Genomic DNA, 19,954 nt, shown 5'->3' on the forward strand with positions numbered 1-19,954 from the left:
ACCCATCCTACAAACTGGAAGTGGAATTGAACCCAAATCTTCCATGTCAAGTACAATATCAACCTCTGTCCTGAGCACCCTGCGTAACTCAACCCAACTCACTTTTACTCAAAAGCAAGGCACACCAACTTCAATTGGTCTTATTCCCAGATGGGAATACAAGGCATTGCAGTCTTTAAAAAAAAGAAAAAAGTGTCATTTTAAAAATGTATTTATTTATTATATTTATATCCTGCCTTCCCACCCCCCAAGCAGTCTTACAGGATCACCTCCCCTCCATTTTATTCTCACAACAAGGTTTGGCTGCGAGTCAGTGACTGGCCCAAAGTCACCCAGAGAGCTTCATGGCCCAGCGGGGACTTCAACCTGGACCAACTGCGTCCCATGCGAGGCTCCAACCACTGCACCACACCGATTCGTACCGCTAAACGTCTTCAACTTCTCATCATCATTGTTTTATCTTGTAGCGGGGAAAATTCTAAGCATATCCTGTTCATTTCGAGAATGAACGGCCATCCGATTTCTGGCAGAATGAGCGGGTTTTGCTGGGGTGGCCTTGATTAAAGAAAAGGGGAAAGAGCTCCCACACCCATGAATCAAAATGACACAAGTTAGTATGAAACAGATGATGGCTGCGTGCGTGCGCCTAAACGAAGTTAATTCGACTTTTCTTTCTTTTCTTTCTACGCTCTAGCCGCCCGGCCTTCTCTAGTTTTCTTGCGTTCGACACCTTCAGCTGGGGACCAGCTGCAAACGTGCTGCGGCCTCGGGGGGGAGAGAGAGAGAGAGAAAGGGGGCGCCTGTCTCTTTAAGGCAGGTCCTTGCGGGTTGTTATGTTGAAGAGTGAAGGAAGTGACGGGGCCATTGAATGAAACGGAGCAGGGGGGGGGGCAAGAAAAGAGAAAGGGGAGCTTGGAGAGAGAGGGAGAGAGAGGGAGAGAGAGAGAGAGGGAGGTCAGCGGGAGCCCGGTAGGGTCGGAGCCAGGAGCCGCGCAGGGCAGCTCGCAGCCGGCACCCGGGCGGCAGGGCGCAGCAGCAGCAGCACCTTGGCTGCGACCCACGCGGTGTCCGAGTCGGGCAGCCGGGAAGGGGCTGCGAGGGAGGGCGGCTGGAGGCAAGAGCGGGGCGGGCGCCGGCCAGCGCGGGTCCCTTGCTGCGGGCGGGCCGGCCGGCCGGAGGACTCCTGTCCCGCCCCGCTCCAGAAGGAAAGTTAGGAACTTGGGGAAAGTTTTTCGGAGGGGGCGGGGCAGCTGCGGGGAGCGCGCGGGCGCCGGGGCGTCCAGGCCAGCCTTCGCTTCGCCCCGGTCCCCACTCGCCGCTGGGGGATGCGCTGCCGGCGAGGAGGCGGGGGAGGCCGGCTGCCCGCCGCGCGCCTCTTCGGGCTGCTGCTGCTGCTGCTGCTGCTGGCGCGGCTGCCTGTGCCCGGCGCGGCGGCGGGGGCGCCGTCCGAGCTGCGGGTGCGAGTCCGGCTCCCGGACGGGCAGGTGACGGAGGAGAGCCTGCAGGCGGACAGCGCCGCCGACTGCGTCAGCCTGGAGCTCCGCAAGGGCGACGGGACCCTCATCACCCTCACGGTCGATTTCAAGCAGGTGCGGGGGGGGGGCGCGATCGGGGGCTCGGGGAGGGGAAGGGAAGGGCCAGAGCCTTCCCCGCCCGTCTCAGAGGGTGAACACGGCTTCCAGGACCGGGGGGGGGGGCTTTACTCTTGGGTAAGAGGATGTGCTGGGCAAGCAACTGGGAAGGATGGGGTTAACCCCCCGCCAGACACGCACCCCCCCTTAGAAATGGACACTCCGGTATAAGAAGGGATTTGCCTGTCACTTTTTGAATGTCACCTTCCTCCAGTGAAGCTGGGGGCAGACTGGTCGTGTGCGCTCCCCCTCCCCTTTGATCCTCACAACAGCCCTCTGAGGTAGGCCAGGCTGAAGGAAAGTGATTTGCCCACAGTGACCCAGCGAGCTTCATGGCCGAACAGGGGAATTGAGACCCCATGTCTCCTTGAGGTATAGTCAGGCACTCTATCAGACACGCTGTGAATGAGAGAATCAAGAGGTGCGGGGGGGGGGTAGCCCCCATGGGGTAAAGAACAACTTGGGGCCAACAGGCCTAGTAGTTTCCTTAGGAAAGAAGAAGGCTTCCCACTAGCCTGACCTTATGCACATCTCCTTGGAGTAAGTCCCACTGATTTAGGGTGCTTCCAGACAAGGTTTTTATCGCGCCCTGCCTCATCCACAGAATTTTACCCAGGATCCAGAAGTTGCTCTCTTCCATTCCTAACACCCTGATGTTACCCACTGCTTCATCCATCTTCTTTTCTTTCCACAAAAAAATCCACTAAGTCAGGGAAGACGGAACAGCTGCACAATGGCTTTTGATTGGTAGCGTCAGGAGGCGCCCTTATTCCTAAGTCGGGGAGTATAGGGTTCCAGCCTGAGCAAGAGTCCTTCCAAGACTGCATGTACATCTTTGATTTCTCATCCAATGCCACAGGTAGAACTTTCATATCTGCTCTGATCACTCTGGTGCTTTCCAGCAGAGTCAGCTTCTGCAGTCAGCAGCTCCCAGACTTCAAAGGCCAGTTCAGACATTCCAGAAAGAAAAGAAAACCACCACCAAATGAAACACAAAAACCCCTTTCCCACATGACATGCCCCCACTCATCCTGCTGAAAGCAGGGGCAACAGGATTGTGGCAGTTGCTCCTGAGTAGCTTCTGGATGTATCTGTGGTTGACCTGGGTCATAATCTTCTCAGTGCGTGAATATATCCTGAGAACAGTCAGGACTGCTTTTTGGGTTGGGAAGTGACACATACGTTTCATAAATAATTATAATGTCTGAATGTTGCCAAGGGGGTTGCAGCCACTTCCCAGATGAGGAATAGCCAAAGCATCTGGGGTTGTTTAGCTTAGGAAAGCGGGTGAGTGGGTGAGAAGATGACGATGCAGGGATCCGATAGAGTTTCCATTTTGTCAGAGGGAGCGTTCTTTCACCCTCTTATAATAATAGAGCTCTGGGTCACCCAACAAATTTGCTTGGCAGAAGATTGAGGACAGAGGAAAAGAGAGGACTTTTTTCAGCACAATGTGCAATTAACAAGTGCAACTCCTTGCCACAAGATGTGATGATCGTCACCAGCTTAGGTGCCTTCAAAAGGGGATTAGACACCATTCACAGAATAATGGGGATCTAGCAGCGGCTAATAGCTAGAACAGCTGCATGGAACTCCCATGATCAGAGGCGGTATGCCACTCAATACCATTTGCTGGGGAGCAAATGGGAGCCTTTATGCCAGGGGTGGCCAACTTCCAGGGGTTGGGGGGGTCATATTGCCCCCCCCCCCACTGCACCAGAGACTGTACCCTGGTCCCCATCACTTGGGACCTCACCCTGCCCCTGTTTTAAAAGGAAAATTTGGTGGCTTGCTACCCCAATTTGGTGATGTGTCAGTGGGGGAAAAGAGCTATTTTGCTTTAAAACAGCAGCTTTTGCCACTGCCTCACCACCAAATATCAGCAGCAAACCACCAATTTTTCCTTTTAAAATGGGCCATTCCCCCACACACACTGCTGTGCCTCCAGAGCAGGGTGGGGGGGCACAAAAATGGCCAGGTTGGGGCCTTATGCAATACGTAGGCTGCGTATTCTGCATCCCTTTTTTATGCCTTGCTTGTGGTGTTCCTGGAAGCCCCTGGCTGGCTATCCTCTGCTAGAAACAGACATTCAGGGCTGGAAAGGCCCTTGGCCTGCTTCCAGATGGGTTCTCCTGATGAGGTTGTTGCTGGACTGAGGTGATGCATATGTGCACATGTTTGAACCGGCACTCTTATCTTATGGCCATCATGTGCAGCAGCAATGGCTCGCAGACAGTTTCTGACACATTGAGGCTGCTTGGAAATGAGGACCAACCCTGAGCGAAAGGCATCACCCCTGAGGAACCACTGTGTGGTCATTGACCCAGCTCCAGGCAAAACTGGCCCTCTTGTGCTCCTGGCATGGGAAGCGAAGGCCTCTTCGGTGCCGAAGTGTTGTCCCATTCTGATTAAGCAGGGGCATCTCTAGATCTCGCATCCTTCACTGGTCACTGTCTGAGGCAGTCCCTGACGTAATTTGCCTGCCCTACATTATGCACTGGGAGGAGGGGACCGGGGGTTGCTGCTCAGTGCAAAATGAGAAAACCCCTCCTCTTCCCCAGCTCTGCTGAGGGGAGGAGGGAGAGTCCATGCTCTCTCTCTGGGATGTAGAGCAGGCAGACTTCTGTTGCAGAGCCCAGCGCAATAGAGGACACCCACTCTCCACATTCTCTGGCAGACACAGAGGACTTGGGGGAGGAGATGATCGGGGGGGGGAGCACAGATTTGGGCTGGCAAGTAAATGAAGGTGAAATGGATGGACATCTGGCTCCTAACCCCCCAGGGAAGATAAGGCTATCAGTGGCTTCTAGTCCTGATGGCTACCTAGTACCTCCAGGATCAGAGGCCGTTTGCTTCTCAGTACCTGTTTCTGGCAAAGCCAAGCAGGAGGTTGCTGTTGGGCTCATGTCATGCTTGTGGGCTTCCCACAGGCATCTAGTTGGCCATTCTGTGAACAGGATGCTGGGGCAGTTAGGCCTTTGGTCTGATCCAGAACGGCTCTTCTTCACTAGCTCTTTGTAAGGGAAGGTTGCCAAGTGGGATGAGAGAATGAGGGCGCAGTATTTTAGATGGAAAAATCCTACGCATATTTTAGATGGAAAAAAATCCCTACAATTCCCAGCATTCCCCATCTAAACATGCATAGAATTATACCTTTTTCCCATCTAAACATGCAGAGGAATGCACCCTGAGTCTCTTTCTGAAAGACTGGGGACCGCTGGGAGTTGTAGGACTTTTTTCCCTTCTAAACATGCATAGGATTGCACCCTGAGTGTCTTTTTGCAAGATGGAGCAGGAAAGAAGACACGAACCCATGATGTCAGAAGGCAGTGTGCTTCAGACTGATAACTCTGCGACAGTGTCCCTCACAGTGGTCGAGTGCCTTCCAAGGCCACCAGGAGTTCCTCAGTAGGAAGACCAGCCATGGTGGATGAGCTTCCCTGAAATAACAGCTCGCTCACCCACTGCCCATCTTCCTTTGCAATGTGTAACAGCAGGGCAGTGTTGGACATGTTCTTGAGAGGAGTTTACCCTGACAACTTTGAGGCTAGGGCTGAGCTGAATTCCCTTCCCCACAATTTCACCACCCCGTTCACAGTGTTTGGGAAGGATTGGGGGGGGGAGAAAGCTGGGGACAACCCTACCACTGGTTCAACAGCGTTCCAGGGTCTCCAAGCAGCTGTCTCCCCGCCCCCAGTGAGCTGACATAGCATTGTTCTGGAACCAATCAGAGTTGGTGTAATGCATAATAGAGGGGGGAGCAGCCACCGTGAATCTCTAGACCACGAAACAGGCAGTGTGCTTGGAAGAGGGAGTGGGGATGCAGGAAACCTTTCACCCGCATGCACGCCATCTCAGCCTTAGGGGAGTGAACCCAACAAGTTTGCTCAGCACCTTGCATAAACTGTCTGTGTGCCCGAAAACATGTTCCAGAATTCCCTGCAATGCGCATGCACCGAGGCTCCATGGCAAATGTTCAGAGACTCCCTGGCAGAGACGTTGATGTGGGAAAGGGCTAGATGAGAAACAGAGGAAGCTGGCTTATGCTGAGCCACGCTATTGGTCCATGAGCTCAGCGTTGCCCACACAGACTGGCAGTGGCTTTCCGACGGGTCTTTCCCAGTCCTACCTGGAGATGCTGAGGATTGAACCTGGGACGTTCTGTGTGCAAAGCAGTGGGTCTACCACTCAGGGACGGCCTGCCTCTAAAAGAAGAATGTTTGAAAAACACTGTCAGGCCAAGCAGGCAGTCAAGCAAAGTCTACTCTCCTGACCTTCCTTGTTAGGCATTATCTTTGGTGATACTGCCTTACAAGCTGGAAGATATCAGCTGACGTCCTTGGAGCAAACAGTCATCTTGTGACTTTCTCTCTCATTTCATCAAGAGATTGTGGCAATCACAGTGTCCTGGATGGTGGTGCACCTGGGGGCTGGAGTCCAGGGTCCTGCAGACCAGCCCCCCCACCCTGGATTGCCACCCAGAGAGTGGCAGGCGATGACGGCGGCAGAAGCAAATGCCATTTTATTTCTATAGTTGTGATGGTGCTAAGGTTTAAGTGAGTTTAAAATGCGAGACTGCACCAGCTCCGCGTATTTCTTTCATCGAGGTTGGCAAACGGTTTTGTTGTCACTGTTCTAATGTATCAGGAATGTGGAAGAAGTTGTAGAACAAGGAATGTGGGGTCTGGGGAGAAAAATGCTGATCGTGTGCCTCAGTAATATATGTGGCCATCCAAAGGGGGTGCCCAAAAGACCCTTCAGTCCAGGGTCCAAAATTACCCAGCTGGACTGCTGACTGTGGAATCTTCTCGCCTTCAAAGAATGCAGGACGAATGGGGAGTGGGAATGGAGGAGACCATGTCTGGTTCACATGTAACAACAACCCAGAGCATGGGTTGTTGCTGAACCATGGGTTGTTGTTGAATCATGGTTTCATTACATGTGAACCCTACACTATGGTTTAACTATGGGTTGTTAACCATGAACAACCCAGAGTTCGCAACCCAACAAGAAGCTATGGGTTCCTTTCCTGGCTTCTTCTTGGTTAACAATCCATAGTTAAACCATAGTTTATGGTTCGCACGTAATGACAACCCACGATTCAATGACAACCGTCACTCCACCCATACTCTGGGTTGTCTTATGTGTGAACCAGGTCAGACTGGTCAGGTGAAGGCTTAGCTTTGGCAAAGCTGGCTACAGTTCACAGGGCTGCTGCACAAAAATATTGCTGGTGACACAGAAATAAATGTTTCCTGCCATGAGAAAGATCGCTAAGTAAAGGGCAGACATGGGGAACCAAGGTTACCCTGGAAAGGTTCTATAATCATTTCTAGAACCTTTTGTGACATCAAAATGAACTTATACTCTCCCAGAGCTCTGCTCAGAAGTGTAGCTTCTGATGTGGTACAGTCTTCTACTGCTGTGCTGTAGCTCAGTGGCAGAGGGCCTGCTTTGCATTCCAGGTTCAATCCCTGACATCTCCAGTTAAATCAGCCTTCCCCAACATGGCACCTTCCAGATGGGTTGGACTACAACTCCCATAATGATGGGAGTTGCAGTCCAACCCATCTGAAAAGGTGGGGAATGTGTCACCCTCCAGATGTTGGACTGCAAACCCCATCATCCCTGAACATTGGCCATGTTGACTGGGGCTTATAGGAGCTGTAGTACAACAGTATCTGGAGGGCCACATGTTCCCCACCCTTGGTTTAAAGGATCTCCAGTAGTAAGGGTAAAAAAGGCCTCTGCCTACGCTAAATGGATCAACGGTTGGGGGTGCCATAAGAACACAGGAAAAGCTGCTGGATGTAGTATTGGGTGTAAAAATTAACTTCCTGAAGATCTCAGCTTTCATTTCATTTTATTTTACTTTAAAAAGCGAGTTTCTAGCCATTATGGTTGTAAAGATGCTAGAAGATGTATGAACAGTACCTGGTGAACTCAGAAGCCAGCAGTATTGTAAAATGAGTTTTCCAGCAGCTAGGGAGGGGGCTTCAGTGCCCTGTGGATATATTAATTACATGTTTATGCTGCCTTTTCACCAAGGAGCTCAGGGTGGTGTGTACATGTTTTCCCCTCCCCGTTTTATCCCCACAACAACCCTATATGGTAGGTTAGAAAGAGAGAGAGACCAGTCCAAGGTCCCTCAGTGAATTTCATGGCTGAGTAGGGATATGAACCTGGGTTTCCTTAGCCTGACACTCCAACCTCTACACTGCACTGATTCTCCCATGTATGATCTTTCCCCTCCTATGATTAGAAAAAGGAAGGCTGTAGCTCAGTGGTAGAGCATATGCTTGGCACGCAAAGGGTCTCAGGTTCAATTCCTGGTATCTCCAGTTAGGGCTGGAAAAGCTCCTGCTTGAAACCCTGGGGAGCCGTTGCTGCCAGTCAGTGTCAATGGTACTGGGCTAGATGGACCAAGGGTCTGACCCAGTAGAAGGCAGCATTTTCTGTTCCTAATAAATCAAAGGACTTTTTAAAAATGGCAGACTAAATTACAAAAAATAAGAGAAACATTTTCTTAATTTGCCTATAACTATACAGGTTGCCACTTTTGCTGTTGCAACATCTGGATTCTGTTCGTGCAGAATATTTACAAGTGCAATGTTCATAGGGCCTGCTCAACAGTCTGCCATGTATCCTGTCTCATGTGGAGCTCAGATCCACTAGCTTTAGGCAATATTTCTCCACCGGAGAGGGAGGAGAAAGCCTCCGGGCAGTTCACCTTTTGGAAATGTGTTCAGAGTTGTTTACTCAGGCTTCTGAGCGCTGGGAAGCGGGTCACACTGTGTGTGTGCGTGTGCGTCATGAATTCCAGGTCAGTTTACACACACACACACACACACACACACTTCCCATCAGCTGCTAAACTCCGCAGTAGAGAGGAGCCTGGAACCAAAAAGTGTTCGGGAGAGCACAAATGACAAAATGCAAACCCGCTCCCCATGATTGGGTGATGTCATTAAAAGGTTGTGTTTTCAGCTCTGGGAAGAAGGATGGAGGTTCGATTTTTCCATCCACTGCTGTGCCGACATTTCTCAGAAGACATTATTCTGAGAAAATGTCTGAGATTTTTCTTTTTCTCACCCCAACGCCCCCTAGAAAAAGAAAGCCATATATTCTCCACCATTTTTTTTGTGGTGGCTGCCATCTCCCCCCCTCCCCAGTGCACACTGTGCAGGGTGCAAAGTGATGGCCAGGCTGCTAACGCAGGTACAATTCCTGCCACGTTTTGCAGCAGCCAAAAAACAAACAACAGATTTGGGAGAAAATAACAATAATAATAAAAAAAAGTTATTGTCACTGTTCACAGTGAGTCCCACCCACAAGAAAATGCTGGCAAATTTCTCATCACCCTGCAGAAATTCAGGGCAATCCCTCTCCCCAATTTCTCTGGCCAGGTGCAGAAAATTTTGAGAAGCCATTTGCACATGGCTTTTATCTGTATCATCTTCCATGAAACTCCATTCCATTCCCCTGCCCTTCCACTTCCCCAGTTTCATACATGCATGCATTCAATATTACATGTATATCCTGCCTTTTTTCTTCTTGCAAGGAACGCAAGGCGGTTTACACTGTCCTCCTCTCCTCCATTTTATCCTCACAACAACCCTGTGAGGTAGGTTTGTCCAAGAGTCAGTGACTGGCCCAAAGTTACCCTGTGAGGTTCGTGGCCAAGTGGGGACTAGAACCTGGGTCTCCCAAATCCCAGTCCAGCACTCTAACCCCTACACCACACTGGCTTTCCACAGTTTTCCATGTTTCCCCTCCTTTCAACATGCAGCTAGGATTGTGTGGCCATTCAGCATGCACATGACTCATTGGACTGTTCTGGGGTCCTTCATAATTCTTTTCTAACTATTTCCATACTTCTGCAAACCTTGGGGGTCCCTGAACCAGCTAACACTTCCCTCTTGTGCATGGATGGTGCCATTTTGTCTACAGAAATGTCCACACATAGGGATTTCCATTTGCTATGAGTATATAGGATTATCGACTGTGTCTCACAATCCAGAGAGCTAATCTAGCTATGCCTGTAGTCTTTCCCGAACATCCAGACAGGTTTCTTTCTTGGAAAAAGCAGATCCCTTTTCCCATTATGTATCACAGCCTCCCTTTGATGCTGCCGGCCCCTGGTTTTCCCATCACTTTGCCGGCCAACCTTGGCAGCCTACTGTTTATGAAACACAGACCTAAACGCTTGCTGGGCATCTGGAACTCATTACGTGGGCCTCTGGTTTGTAGCTGTCATCTCCTCTCTCTCTCTCTCTCTTTCACTCACTCTCTTTCTCTCCTTTCTCTCTCTCTTTCTCTTTCTTTCTTTTTTTTTCTCTAGTTCTCTCTCTCCGTCTGTCTGTCTGTCTGTCTCCTTCTCTCTCTCTCTCTCTCTCTCTCTCTCTCTTTCCTTCTTTCAAACCAAGGGTTAAATCTCTAGCACTCACCCCAACCTTCACACTCTTTCCCTCTAAATCCAAGGTGTGAGTGGGTGAGCTCTATTGGGGCCAAAGTAGACACTATGCAAGAAACCCATGCTTACAATCTGTGGTGTATGTGTTTGAAGTCATGGGGGAGGGCACACATTGGGTAACCATGGTATAGGGAGAGGTGGCTTTAACCATTTATTTCCCACCTACCCCAATGCTGCTTCTTGCCCAGTGGGGGAGAACTTACAGGCATCATAGTATACCTGTAAATGTTTTCCTGTGGGGCAAATAAATTTGGATTGGGAGTGATTTTAATCAGGAAAGTGGCACAGGGGAAAGCGTTAAACCACTTATCCCTCAGGGTCCCAATTTTGATCACATTTGCACCCCCCACACACAGCTGCTATCCTTTTCTTTGCTTTTCTTTTGAATACATCCTAATCACAACTCGCCCTTATCACATCTAGTTTGGCTTCCGGCTCAGTGGTGAAGAAAATGCAGTCTACACATGCTCAGGAGCTCTGCCATTGCTTCATATACTGAGGGGCATGGAAGACAAGGTCCAAGCTTCAGCACCGGCAATCCCACCCTTGAAAGCAGTGATCTGTTTGTACCCTTGGCTCACTTGGGAGACTTCTCTGATAGAGCCAAGCCTTGGCTGAGTCCTTAAAGAGTTATTCCAAAAGGGCTGGGGGGGGAGGAATACAAACCCACCCGTCTATTGAGCAGAGACAGAGGAGGGGAGGGTCCTTCTGGAAAAGCCAAGGAAGAAGTTCATGTGAGTGAGTTCAAACATTTCCAGATGTTCTCAATTTCCATCTCTCCCTTCTTCCCTTACACACACACACACACACACACACACAATTGAATTCCATAGTACTGATCCCATTGCTCCAAAAGCTCCATTTCATCTGATCTGGCAGGCCTGAGTGCTGATGGATACTGGGAATGGGTGGAAGAAGCATCCGGATGCTGAAGGATGTAGAGAGAGATGGTCCAAATGTATGGGGGGGGGGGAGGGTCAACATTGGCAGGAGGAAGGAACTCTAGGTTTGGGAAATACCGATTCTAACATTGTAAGCTGTCTTAACTGCTGGACTGCTCTGGCTTCCGCTGTACTGCACTGGTTAGCCCATGAGCTAAATCTGGCACAGAGTTGATGAGCAACTGGCTTTAGGGTTTCCACCTCTTTTTTTCCTGGCAAGGCTGGCATCTGTAGGGCGGGGGGGGGGAGTTCCACAGGTGTAGCATTGAGGTAGCAAAACTGTCCACTGTTAAGCAGCAGTTAAAAGCACAGGAGCCCTGCTAGAAGGAAAAAATGTGGCAACCGTTTACCAGTTCCTCTCTCTGCTATTAAAACCGTGCCCATTTGCACATAGGCAGTACGTGGCTTCTCCTAGGACCACTAGGACCTTTGATGCCCTCTCCTCCCACCCGAAATAATGGAAGGCTGAGGTTCACTGTCCATATAGCGTGAGAACTGCAAGGGCAAACTGAGAGACCAAAGCCCAGTACGTTGTGCGCATGCTTTGCCCACAGAAAGTCCCAGCATCTCCAGTTCAAGGACTGCATGAAGCAGCCCTCGGGAAGATCCTTCTCTGCTTGAAACTGTGCAGTTACTGCCAGTCAGAGGAGACAAGGCTAGGCAAGATGGACCAATGGCACAAGGCAGCCCCATCGGTTCCAGATCTGAGTTGCTCAGAATGCTGGGTTGTATGGAACAAATAAGGTTAGACGAATTTTGTTAAATCTGTTTCATCTGTGTTTCAGAGATTGTCAGGTGTATTTCATTGTCTGCTCATTGACAGCATTGGGATTTTTTTACCAGAATTTCATTCCACTTGCACTAATTGGTGCTAATTTGCATTAACTAGTGTGCATTTGTGCTAATGTGCATTCACACAAGTGTGCATTTGCACAGGTGTGCATTTGTGCTAATGCGCATTAGTGAATCCCCCTCCCCCACGGTCAAGAACTGGTCCTCAAGTCCCTGGAATCTGCATGACTTGGAAAAAGTCAGTCTGCTGTGGATTCATAGAAATCCAAACTCATTTGAATCTGTTGCAGATTTCTCTGACATCCCTAGGAAAACACACACATACAGATGTGTTAGTAATCTAAATGTATTCGTAACTTCTATAACAGCTTTGTTACAGAACAGCTTTAGTAGCAGCTTTGCCCGGTGTAATACTTGGGTTGATTTTAAAATTGCACAGTTGCTCTTTCTTTTTCTTTTTTTGTGGGAGGGAGCATAACACTTCAGCCTGGCTGTGTCTGGTTTCAGGAATGGAAAGTGAAAGAATTCCTGAATTCTGTTTGGCCTCCCATTATTCCTGACCTCTATGTACATTGTGCCAGCTTGTAATCCTCCATTCATGTCATAGGAGAGAGAGAAGCAATTCAAGTTCTAGGAAGTGAGGGACCTGCGTCTTGACTGGTGTTTAAAATTCTTTGCTGCTGGGTCAGACTTCAGGGCACCTTTTAGGGTAAAGCGCCTGTGGTCATGGTCTGGGATTAATAGATGGCATTTATAAAGCAGTTCAGAGTGTTCCAGGCATGCCGCCTCTGCTGTCCCACCATGCCCTCCAACAGGCCTATAAAGAAGGTGGGTCTTATTTATTCCCGCATTGTAGGTCAGCCTTCCCCATATTGGTGTCCTCCAGATGTTGTGGACTTCAACTCCTTTCAGCCTCAGCCAGCATGACCCAAAGTCATGTTTGGGAGTTGTAGTCCAAAACATTCAGGAGGGCACCATGTTGTGGGAAGGCTGCTGTGGACTGAGTTGGTGTGAGGGATGAAATTTGTTGTAAAGATGACCGAGGGAATGCAGTGAAGTGTTTTGAGCATTGTATATGGGGATATAGAAATTATAATTTAAAGTGCTGTTTTTGACCATTTAAAGCTCTAAATGGTCCAAGCCCAGGATACCTTAAAGCTGAGATGGGGGCGCACCTGTGGCCTTGCAGAAGTTGTTGGACTACAACTCTCATCATCATTGACTATTGGTTATGCTGGGCTAGGGCTGATAGGAATTGGAGTCCCAACATCTGGAGGTTCCTTACCCCTCCCTTAAGGATCGCTATATGCACCTACCTGTATGTTGAGATCCTCTTTGGTGCTTTGCTCCATGTGCCTCCACCACTGAAGGTGACATGGGATGGGGCCTTCTCTGTGGTGGCCCCCAAAATGGTAGAATTCCCCCGCACAGGAAACCCACTTCACTTCTTCTTTGTTGGCCTTTAGATGGCAAGCCATCTAAGATTTGCTCTTTTCCTGCGTGAAAGCAACTTGGAGGCCACTGCTGTATGAATTTTGTGGTTTGTTTTGTTTTTTACTACTTTTTGTGATGTTAACTTTGTATTGATTTTAGTGTGCCTGTAAGCTGTCTCAGAGTGGGGTGGGGGATAATATCAAAAGGCTGCAATGTTCACACATAGCGTTCAGATTTGGTATAGTGTTTAAATAGTGTGCTTAATTCCTGAGAAGTTAACGTCCAGAGGCAGCATAACTCTTGAGTGTCTGGTGTCGAGAACAGGCAACAAGAGAGGGCTTTTGATTCCACACCTTATTTGTGAACTTCCCAGAAATATTTGGCTGACCACGGGTGGAAACAGGGTGGTGGGCTAGATAGACCGGTTTGTCCAATCCAGCAGGGCTGCTCTATTCAATACCCACTGATAGAACTATCTTGTTTTTCACGGCCATGTCCAAAATGGAGGGCCATGCCATCCTGGCGGGGCATTTCTTCGAAAAGGTGCCATCACTGAGTAAATGTTAGCAGTTCCCTGCCAGTTGCAGAGAGATAACGGGAGCCTTCTAAATGTTCACCCCAGGAGGGAAAGGAGCAATTTGGGATACCCGGCGAGGTGGTCTGGAAATTGCAAGGCAGCCTCACGGCAGGAATAACTCAGCAACGTTAAACATTAGCGAATTTATCACATGGTTATTAAAGTATATGTTTCCTGCAGACTGCATTTGCAGGGGCACCGTTTTGCCAAATATCGCTTTTGTTATCCTGCGGTGCAGCCGTGCAGATCGACGCAGGGTTGCATTTTAATTAATCACCTCTTTTAAGGAGGTGGGGAAATGGTTTCCTGTCTGGAACAACTGGAGTTCCAGTGAACCTGAAACCTGAAAAGGTTTGTTTGGGGAAGCATCTAGTATGTGTCTGTGTGCATCTGTGTGTGTGATATCCTGTGCCTATAAGACTGTGTCTATACTAATGCATTTGCGATAGAACCCTTAACATTGCATTTATGTATGCATTGTTTCTGTGCAGTCCCATGCTTACATGGAGAAGATCCTACATTCAATTTGTGGCTTCCCCAGTTTTAAAAAGGCTCAGGTTGCAGACAATAAGAGTGACTTCGGCCAGAGAACTGTAGAGCCACTGTGAATCAGAGTAGAACATGGGTGGAATTCAGGGTGGGGGCCCAGTCTACCTAATTTGTTTGTTTGGTCATTTGTTGTTGTTGTTGTTCAGTCGTTCAGTCATGTCCGACTCTTCGTGACCCCATGAACCATAGCATGCCAGGCCTTCCTGTCCTGCGCTCTCTCCCGGAGCATGCTCAAGTTCATATTCATTGCATCGGTGATGCTATCTAGCCATCTCATCCTCTGCCGTCCCCTTCTCCTTTTGCCTTCAGTCTTTCCCAGCATCAGGGTCTTTTCCAGAGAGTTTTCTCTTCGCATTAGGTGGCCAAAATATTTGAGCTTCAGCTTCAGTATCTGTCCTTCCAATGAGCACTCAGGGTTGATTTCCTTTAGGATGGACTGATTTGACCTCCTTGCAGTCCAGGGGACTCGTCAGAGTCTTCTCCAGCACCACAGTTCGAAAGCATCAGTTCTTCAGCGCTCAGCCTTCCTTATAGTCCAGCTCTCACAGCCATACATTACTACTGGGAAAACCATAGCTTGGATTAGACGGACCTTTGTCGGCAAGGTGATGTCTCTGCTTCTTACTATGCTGTCTAGGTTTGCCATAGCTTTCCTCCCAAGGAGCAAGCGTCTTTTAATTTCATGGCTACAGTCACCGTCTGCGGTGATCTTGGAGCCCAAGAAAGTAAAATCTGTCACTGCTTCCATTTCTTCCCCTTCTATATGCCAGGAAGTGATGGGGCCAGATGCCATGATCTTTGTTTTTTTAATGTTGAGTTTCAAACCAGCTTTTGCACTCTCCTCTTTCACCCACAACAAGAGGCTCTTTAGATCCTCTTCACTTTCTGCCATTAGGGTGGTATCGTCTGCATATCGGAGGTTGTTGATAATTCTCCCAGCAATCTTAATTCTGACCTGTGATTCATCCAGCCCAGCATTTCTCATGATGTACTCTGCATATAAGTTAAATAAGCAGGGTGACAATATGCAGCCTTGTCGTACTCCTTTCCCAATTTTGAACCACTCGGTTGTTCCATGTCTGGTTCTTACTGTTGCTTCTTGACCCTCGTACAGGTTTCTCAGGAGACAGGTAAGGTGGTCTGGTATTCCCATCACTTTATGAATTTGCCACAATTTGTTGTGATCCACACAATCAAAGGCTTTAGCGTAGTCAATGAAGCAGAAATAGATGTTTTTCTGGAATTCTCTTGCTTTCTCCATGATCCAGCGAACGTTGGCGATTTGATCTCTAGTTCCTCTGCCTCTTCGAAACCCAGCTTGTACTTCCGGTAGTTCTCGGTTCGCATACTGCTGAAGCCTAGCTTGTAGGATTTTGAGCATCACCTTGCTGGCATGTGAAACGAGCGCAATTGTGCGGTAGTTTGAACACTCTTTGGCGTTGCCTTTCTTTGGAATTGGAATGTAAACTGACCTTTTCCAGTCTTGCGGCCACTGTTGAGTGTTCCAGATTTGTTGGCATATTGAATGCAGCACTTTAACAGCATCATCTTTTAGGATTTTAAATAGCTCAGCTGGAATACTGTCATCTCCGCTACCTTTGTTGTTACTAATGCTTCCTAAGGCCCACTTGACCTCACTCTCAAGGATGTCCAGCTCAAGTTCAGTGACTGCACTCTCATGGCTATCAGGGACATGAAGATCTTTCCTGTATAGTTCTTCTATGTATTCTTGCCACCTCTTCTTAATCTCATCTGCTTCTGTTAGGTCCCTGCCTTCTTTGTCCTTTATCATGCCCGTCTTTGCACAAAACGTTTCCTTGAGATCTCCGATTTTCTTGAAGAGATCTCTAGTCTTTCCCATTCTGTTGTTTTCCTCGATTTCTTTGCATTGTTCATTTAAGAAGGCCTTCTTGTCTCTCCTTGCTATTCTCTGGAACTCTGCATTCAGTTGTATATATCTTGCCCTTTCTCCCTTGCTTTTCGCTTCCCTTCTTTCCTCAGCTACTTGTAAAGCCTCATCAGACAGCCACTTGGCTTTCTTGCATTACTTTTTCTTTGGGATGGATCTAGTTGCTGCCTCCTGAACAATGTTACGGACCTCCGTCCATAGTTCCTCAGGCACTCTGTCTATCAGGTCTAATCCCTGAAATCTATTCCTCACCTCCACTGTATATTCATAAGGGATATGATTTAGGTCATACTTGAATGGTTTAGTGGTTTTCCCCACGTTCTTCAATTTAAGCCAAAATTTTGCAAGAAGCAGCTCATGATCTGAGCCACAGTCAGCTCCAGGTCTTGTTTTGACTGACTGTATGGAGCTTCTCCATCTTTGGCTGCAAAGGACATAATCAATCTGATTTCGATATTGACCATCTGGTGATGTCCATGTGTAGAGTCGCCTCTTGTGCTGTTGGAAAAGAGTGTTTGCTATGATCAGCGTGTTCTCTTGGCAAAACTCTATTAGCTTTTGTCACAGTTCTATCCTGCCTTTCTTCCAAGGAGCCCAAGGCAGTGTACATGCTCCTCCTCCTCCCTATTTTATCCTCACAACAACCCTGCAAGGTAGGTTAGGCTGAGAGTCAGTGAGTGGCCCAAAGTCACCCACTGAACTTTATGGTTGGGTCAGGACTAGAACCTGGATCTCTCGAGTCCCAGTTCAACACTCTAACCATTACACAGCACTGCCTCTCTATTTTAAAGCACAGGGGGATGCATGGGCCTCCAGATGTTGTTGGACTGCAATTCCCATCAGCCCTAGTCAACATAGCCAACAGTGAGGGATATTGGGAGTTGTAGTCCAACAATATCTGGAGGGCCACACGTTGCCCAAGCTTTTTATGCTGTGACATATGCTATTATGTTATAGCATATCATGTTATAGCATATCGTCTGTAGGAGCGTAGCTTTTTCTTGAGTTAGAATCCCTCCCCTGTGTAGACAACAGATATCTAGTCTGACCTGGCAGAAGGTAGTTCCCTACGCCCCTCTCCTGCGGTGTGCATCACGAGCTCGAGAAGGTATTGTAAGCACAATTGAGATCCAACCCGTACAATCTGCAGTTTTGCATGGTATATCTGTTGCTGGACTGTACCATTTCAGACTGCAGGTGGAGGGGTCAAATGCTCCTCCTGACAAAACTTGTAAGAGAGAAAAACTACAATGGTTCTTCCAAACATGCTATGTCTGTATGTACATGGAGTTTCTCTATTTGGGGAAACACTCAAAACACTGGATGCCCTGACTGCAGATGGAAGTGGCACATGCCAGCAGCAGATGGAGTGTTCCAGTTCTAAAATGGCCAGAAGGTTGGAGCATCTTCCCTATGAACAAATGCTTAGGCATTTCATTGAGGAAAAAAGCAACAACCTTGTCTCCTTGGTGCCCTGCTTGTGAATATCAGTGGCAGCTGGATGGGAACTCCCAATGACAGAGTACTTGACTAGATGGAGCTTTGATCCATCCAGTCTATAAAGTTCTGTTAGGTGAGCAAAATGTTAGACATACACACAGAAAGTCTGGGTTCTAATCCCTGCTTGGCAACAAATGTTTTGAGTGGCCTTGAGGTATCTGTTCCCCTTCAGCCTCAGTTCCCCATTTATAAAATGGAAATGTAAACTACTTGTGGGAATAGAATAAAGATTATTTCTGTACAATGCTTTCTATGCAAAAGAAAGAAAGAACTGAAAGTGAGGTATCTGTAATTTGAAAGATATAGGCATAATTCTCTATCCTTTCTTTTTTTATCTTGCACTCTATTGCTCCCCATTTTCCATACCTCACTCATTTGACCTCCATGCCTCCCCACACCCACCCACAAGTCCTTCTCAATACATTCTAAAGCCTCCCTAACAAACACACACACACACACTAATAAACACACATACACAGAATGCCAAGTTGGGCAGCCTAGTGAAAATTTGCATAACTCCTAATTTGCATGCATTCTTAATTTGCATAAACTGCTCTTGATTGCACAATCTGGACCTCAAGGGTGCTGAAATTTAAGAAGCGAGGGATTTTTTGGGGGGTCTGCTTTAGTTACATCTTAGAATTCTCAACTTACTAAGGGCAAGGTGACTTGTTTAGAGAAACTCGAGAACTGGCCTTGTTTTAAATGCAAGATCATCCGTTGCCAAGTCTTTATTATTATTATGTTTTGCACCACTTCTGTCCCTGAATCACTTTCCAAAACAGGATTTCCCAGCACCCTCCCTTCAGGAACGATAATGTAGAGAGTCCCTGAGCTTCAGAGATCACCACTGCCCGGAACATCTGTGGAGGCACTGATGTCACACTAGAACCTGTTGCTATGCCAGGAAGTTTCATGGAAATCCTCCCGCATTGACTGTGTCCTTCATTTGCTTGGCCAAGAACTTGCACAGTGCTGAATCACCTGGTTCCTTCTGGCAGAGAGGACCTTTGCAGAGAGGACCTTTGCTGGGGAAAGGGATTTTGTTCTTTCTGGTGGGAAAATGCACATGAGTTCCTCCTTTCTGAAGGAGGAATTAACCCTTGCTAAGACTTCAGACCAGAGTTTCCTCCACTGGGAGGCTCAGAAGGAATTCACATGGCCAGGCCCAACCTCAGAGGTGGACAGCATTGGGTGCAGCGGAGTAGTTGATTCACACCACCTGATTTTTAAAAGAAGGACCTCCTAATCTCATTGGCTGCAGCAGAAGTTGGTGGAAGAGAAGCAGAAGTATGAAAGTAAGACAAGCTTGTGAGGGAGCCCAGCTCTGCGAATGCAAGCGGAGCCCCAGCTGACAAAGTGTCGCTGCCCCTGTGAAAAAGTGTGCTGCTCAGGACCTGGTGTGAGACTTCAGTGTTGTTGAACCCAGGGCTGGTGTCAAGGGCAGGCATGGTTGGGCGGAGGGCCCACACCCCAGCAGGGGTCCACTGACAAGAGCCCCCCAGAGTTGCCTCTCCTCCTCTTCATATAATCTGCTTGTTCACCTGCCTCTCACTCTGGCCCAGACAACAGACGTGGTGAGGAGGAGATGCCACGGCCAACTTGCTCCCGGGCTCTCTGCCTGCCAAGCCAGCAAGTGGGAGCAATGATGAGGAAGAGGAGGAGGAGGAGGAAGAGCAGCTCAGGAGGATGGCACAGAGAAGGTGGACACACTGAGGGAGGGGTCATAATAATCAAAATCGCTAAAGACATGAAGGAATTCACTAATTATAAGTCTTAGTCTAGAACAGATATGCCTATGGAACATCTACAATAAAATGACCTAAGTAGGAGCTTACCATCTAATGAAGGTAAAAATCCAAGCTCTGCAACATATAAAAGGAGCGTGCATAAGTGTAAGCCACTTCGTGTGTTTGTGCATATTAATCAGAAAAAACATAGAAACATAGGGCGTTGCCCTCTAATGAGACTGCTCCATCTAGTTCATTATTGTCTTCAACAAACTTCCCCAACCTGATGCCCTCTGGATGTGTTTGGATTACAACTCCCATCATCCCCATGGGGATGATAGGAGCTATACACATACTGGCAGATTGCTCTTCAGCAGTCTTTCCCAGTCCTACCTAGAAATGCCAGGAATTAAAGCTG

The 19,954-nt window shown here is 48.3% G+C and overlaps 1 protein-coding gene across 1 annotated transcript in view; it reads left to right on the forward strand.

The window, feature by feature from the left end:
• Positions 1-915: 915 nt before the first annotated feature.
• Positions 916-19,954, forward strand: part of OAF (out at first homolog) — a 32,956-nt gene continuing 13,917 nt past the window's right edge. Inside the window, exon 1 of the mRNA XM_084803583.1 lies at positions 916-1,589. Coding sequence (XP_084659709.1) covers positions 1,326-1,589 — 264 coding nt within the window. The 5' untranslated portion in view covers positions 916-1,325. The remainder of the gene's footprint in view (positions 1,590-19,954) is intronic.

The sequence above is a fragment of the Heloderma suspectum genome, chromosome 6, assembly GCF_057233095.1.
Source record: "Heloderma suspectum isolate Gila_16-S chromosome 6, 16-S_ref, whole genome shotgun sequence".
Lineage (NCBI taxonomy): Eukaryota > Metazoa > Chordata > Lepidosauria > Squamata > Helodermatidae > Heloderma > Heloderma suspectum.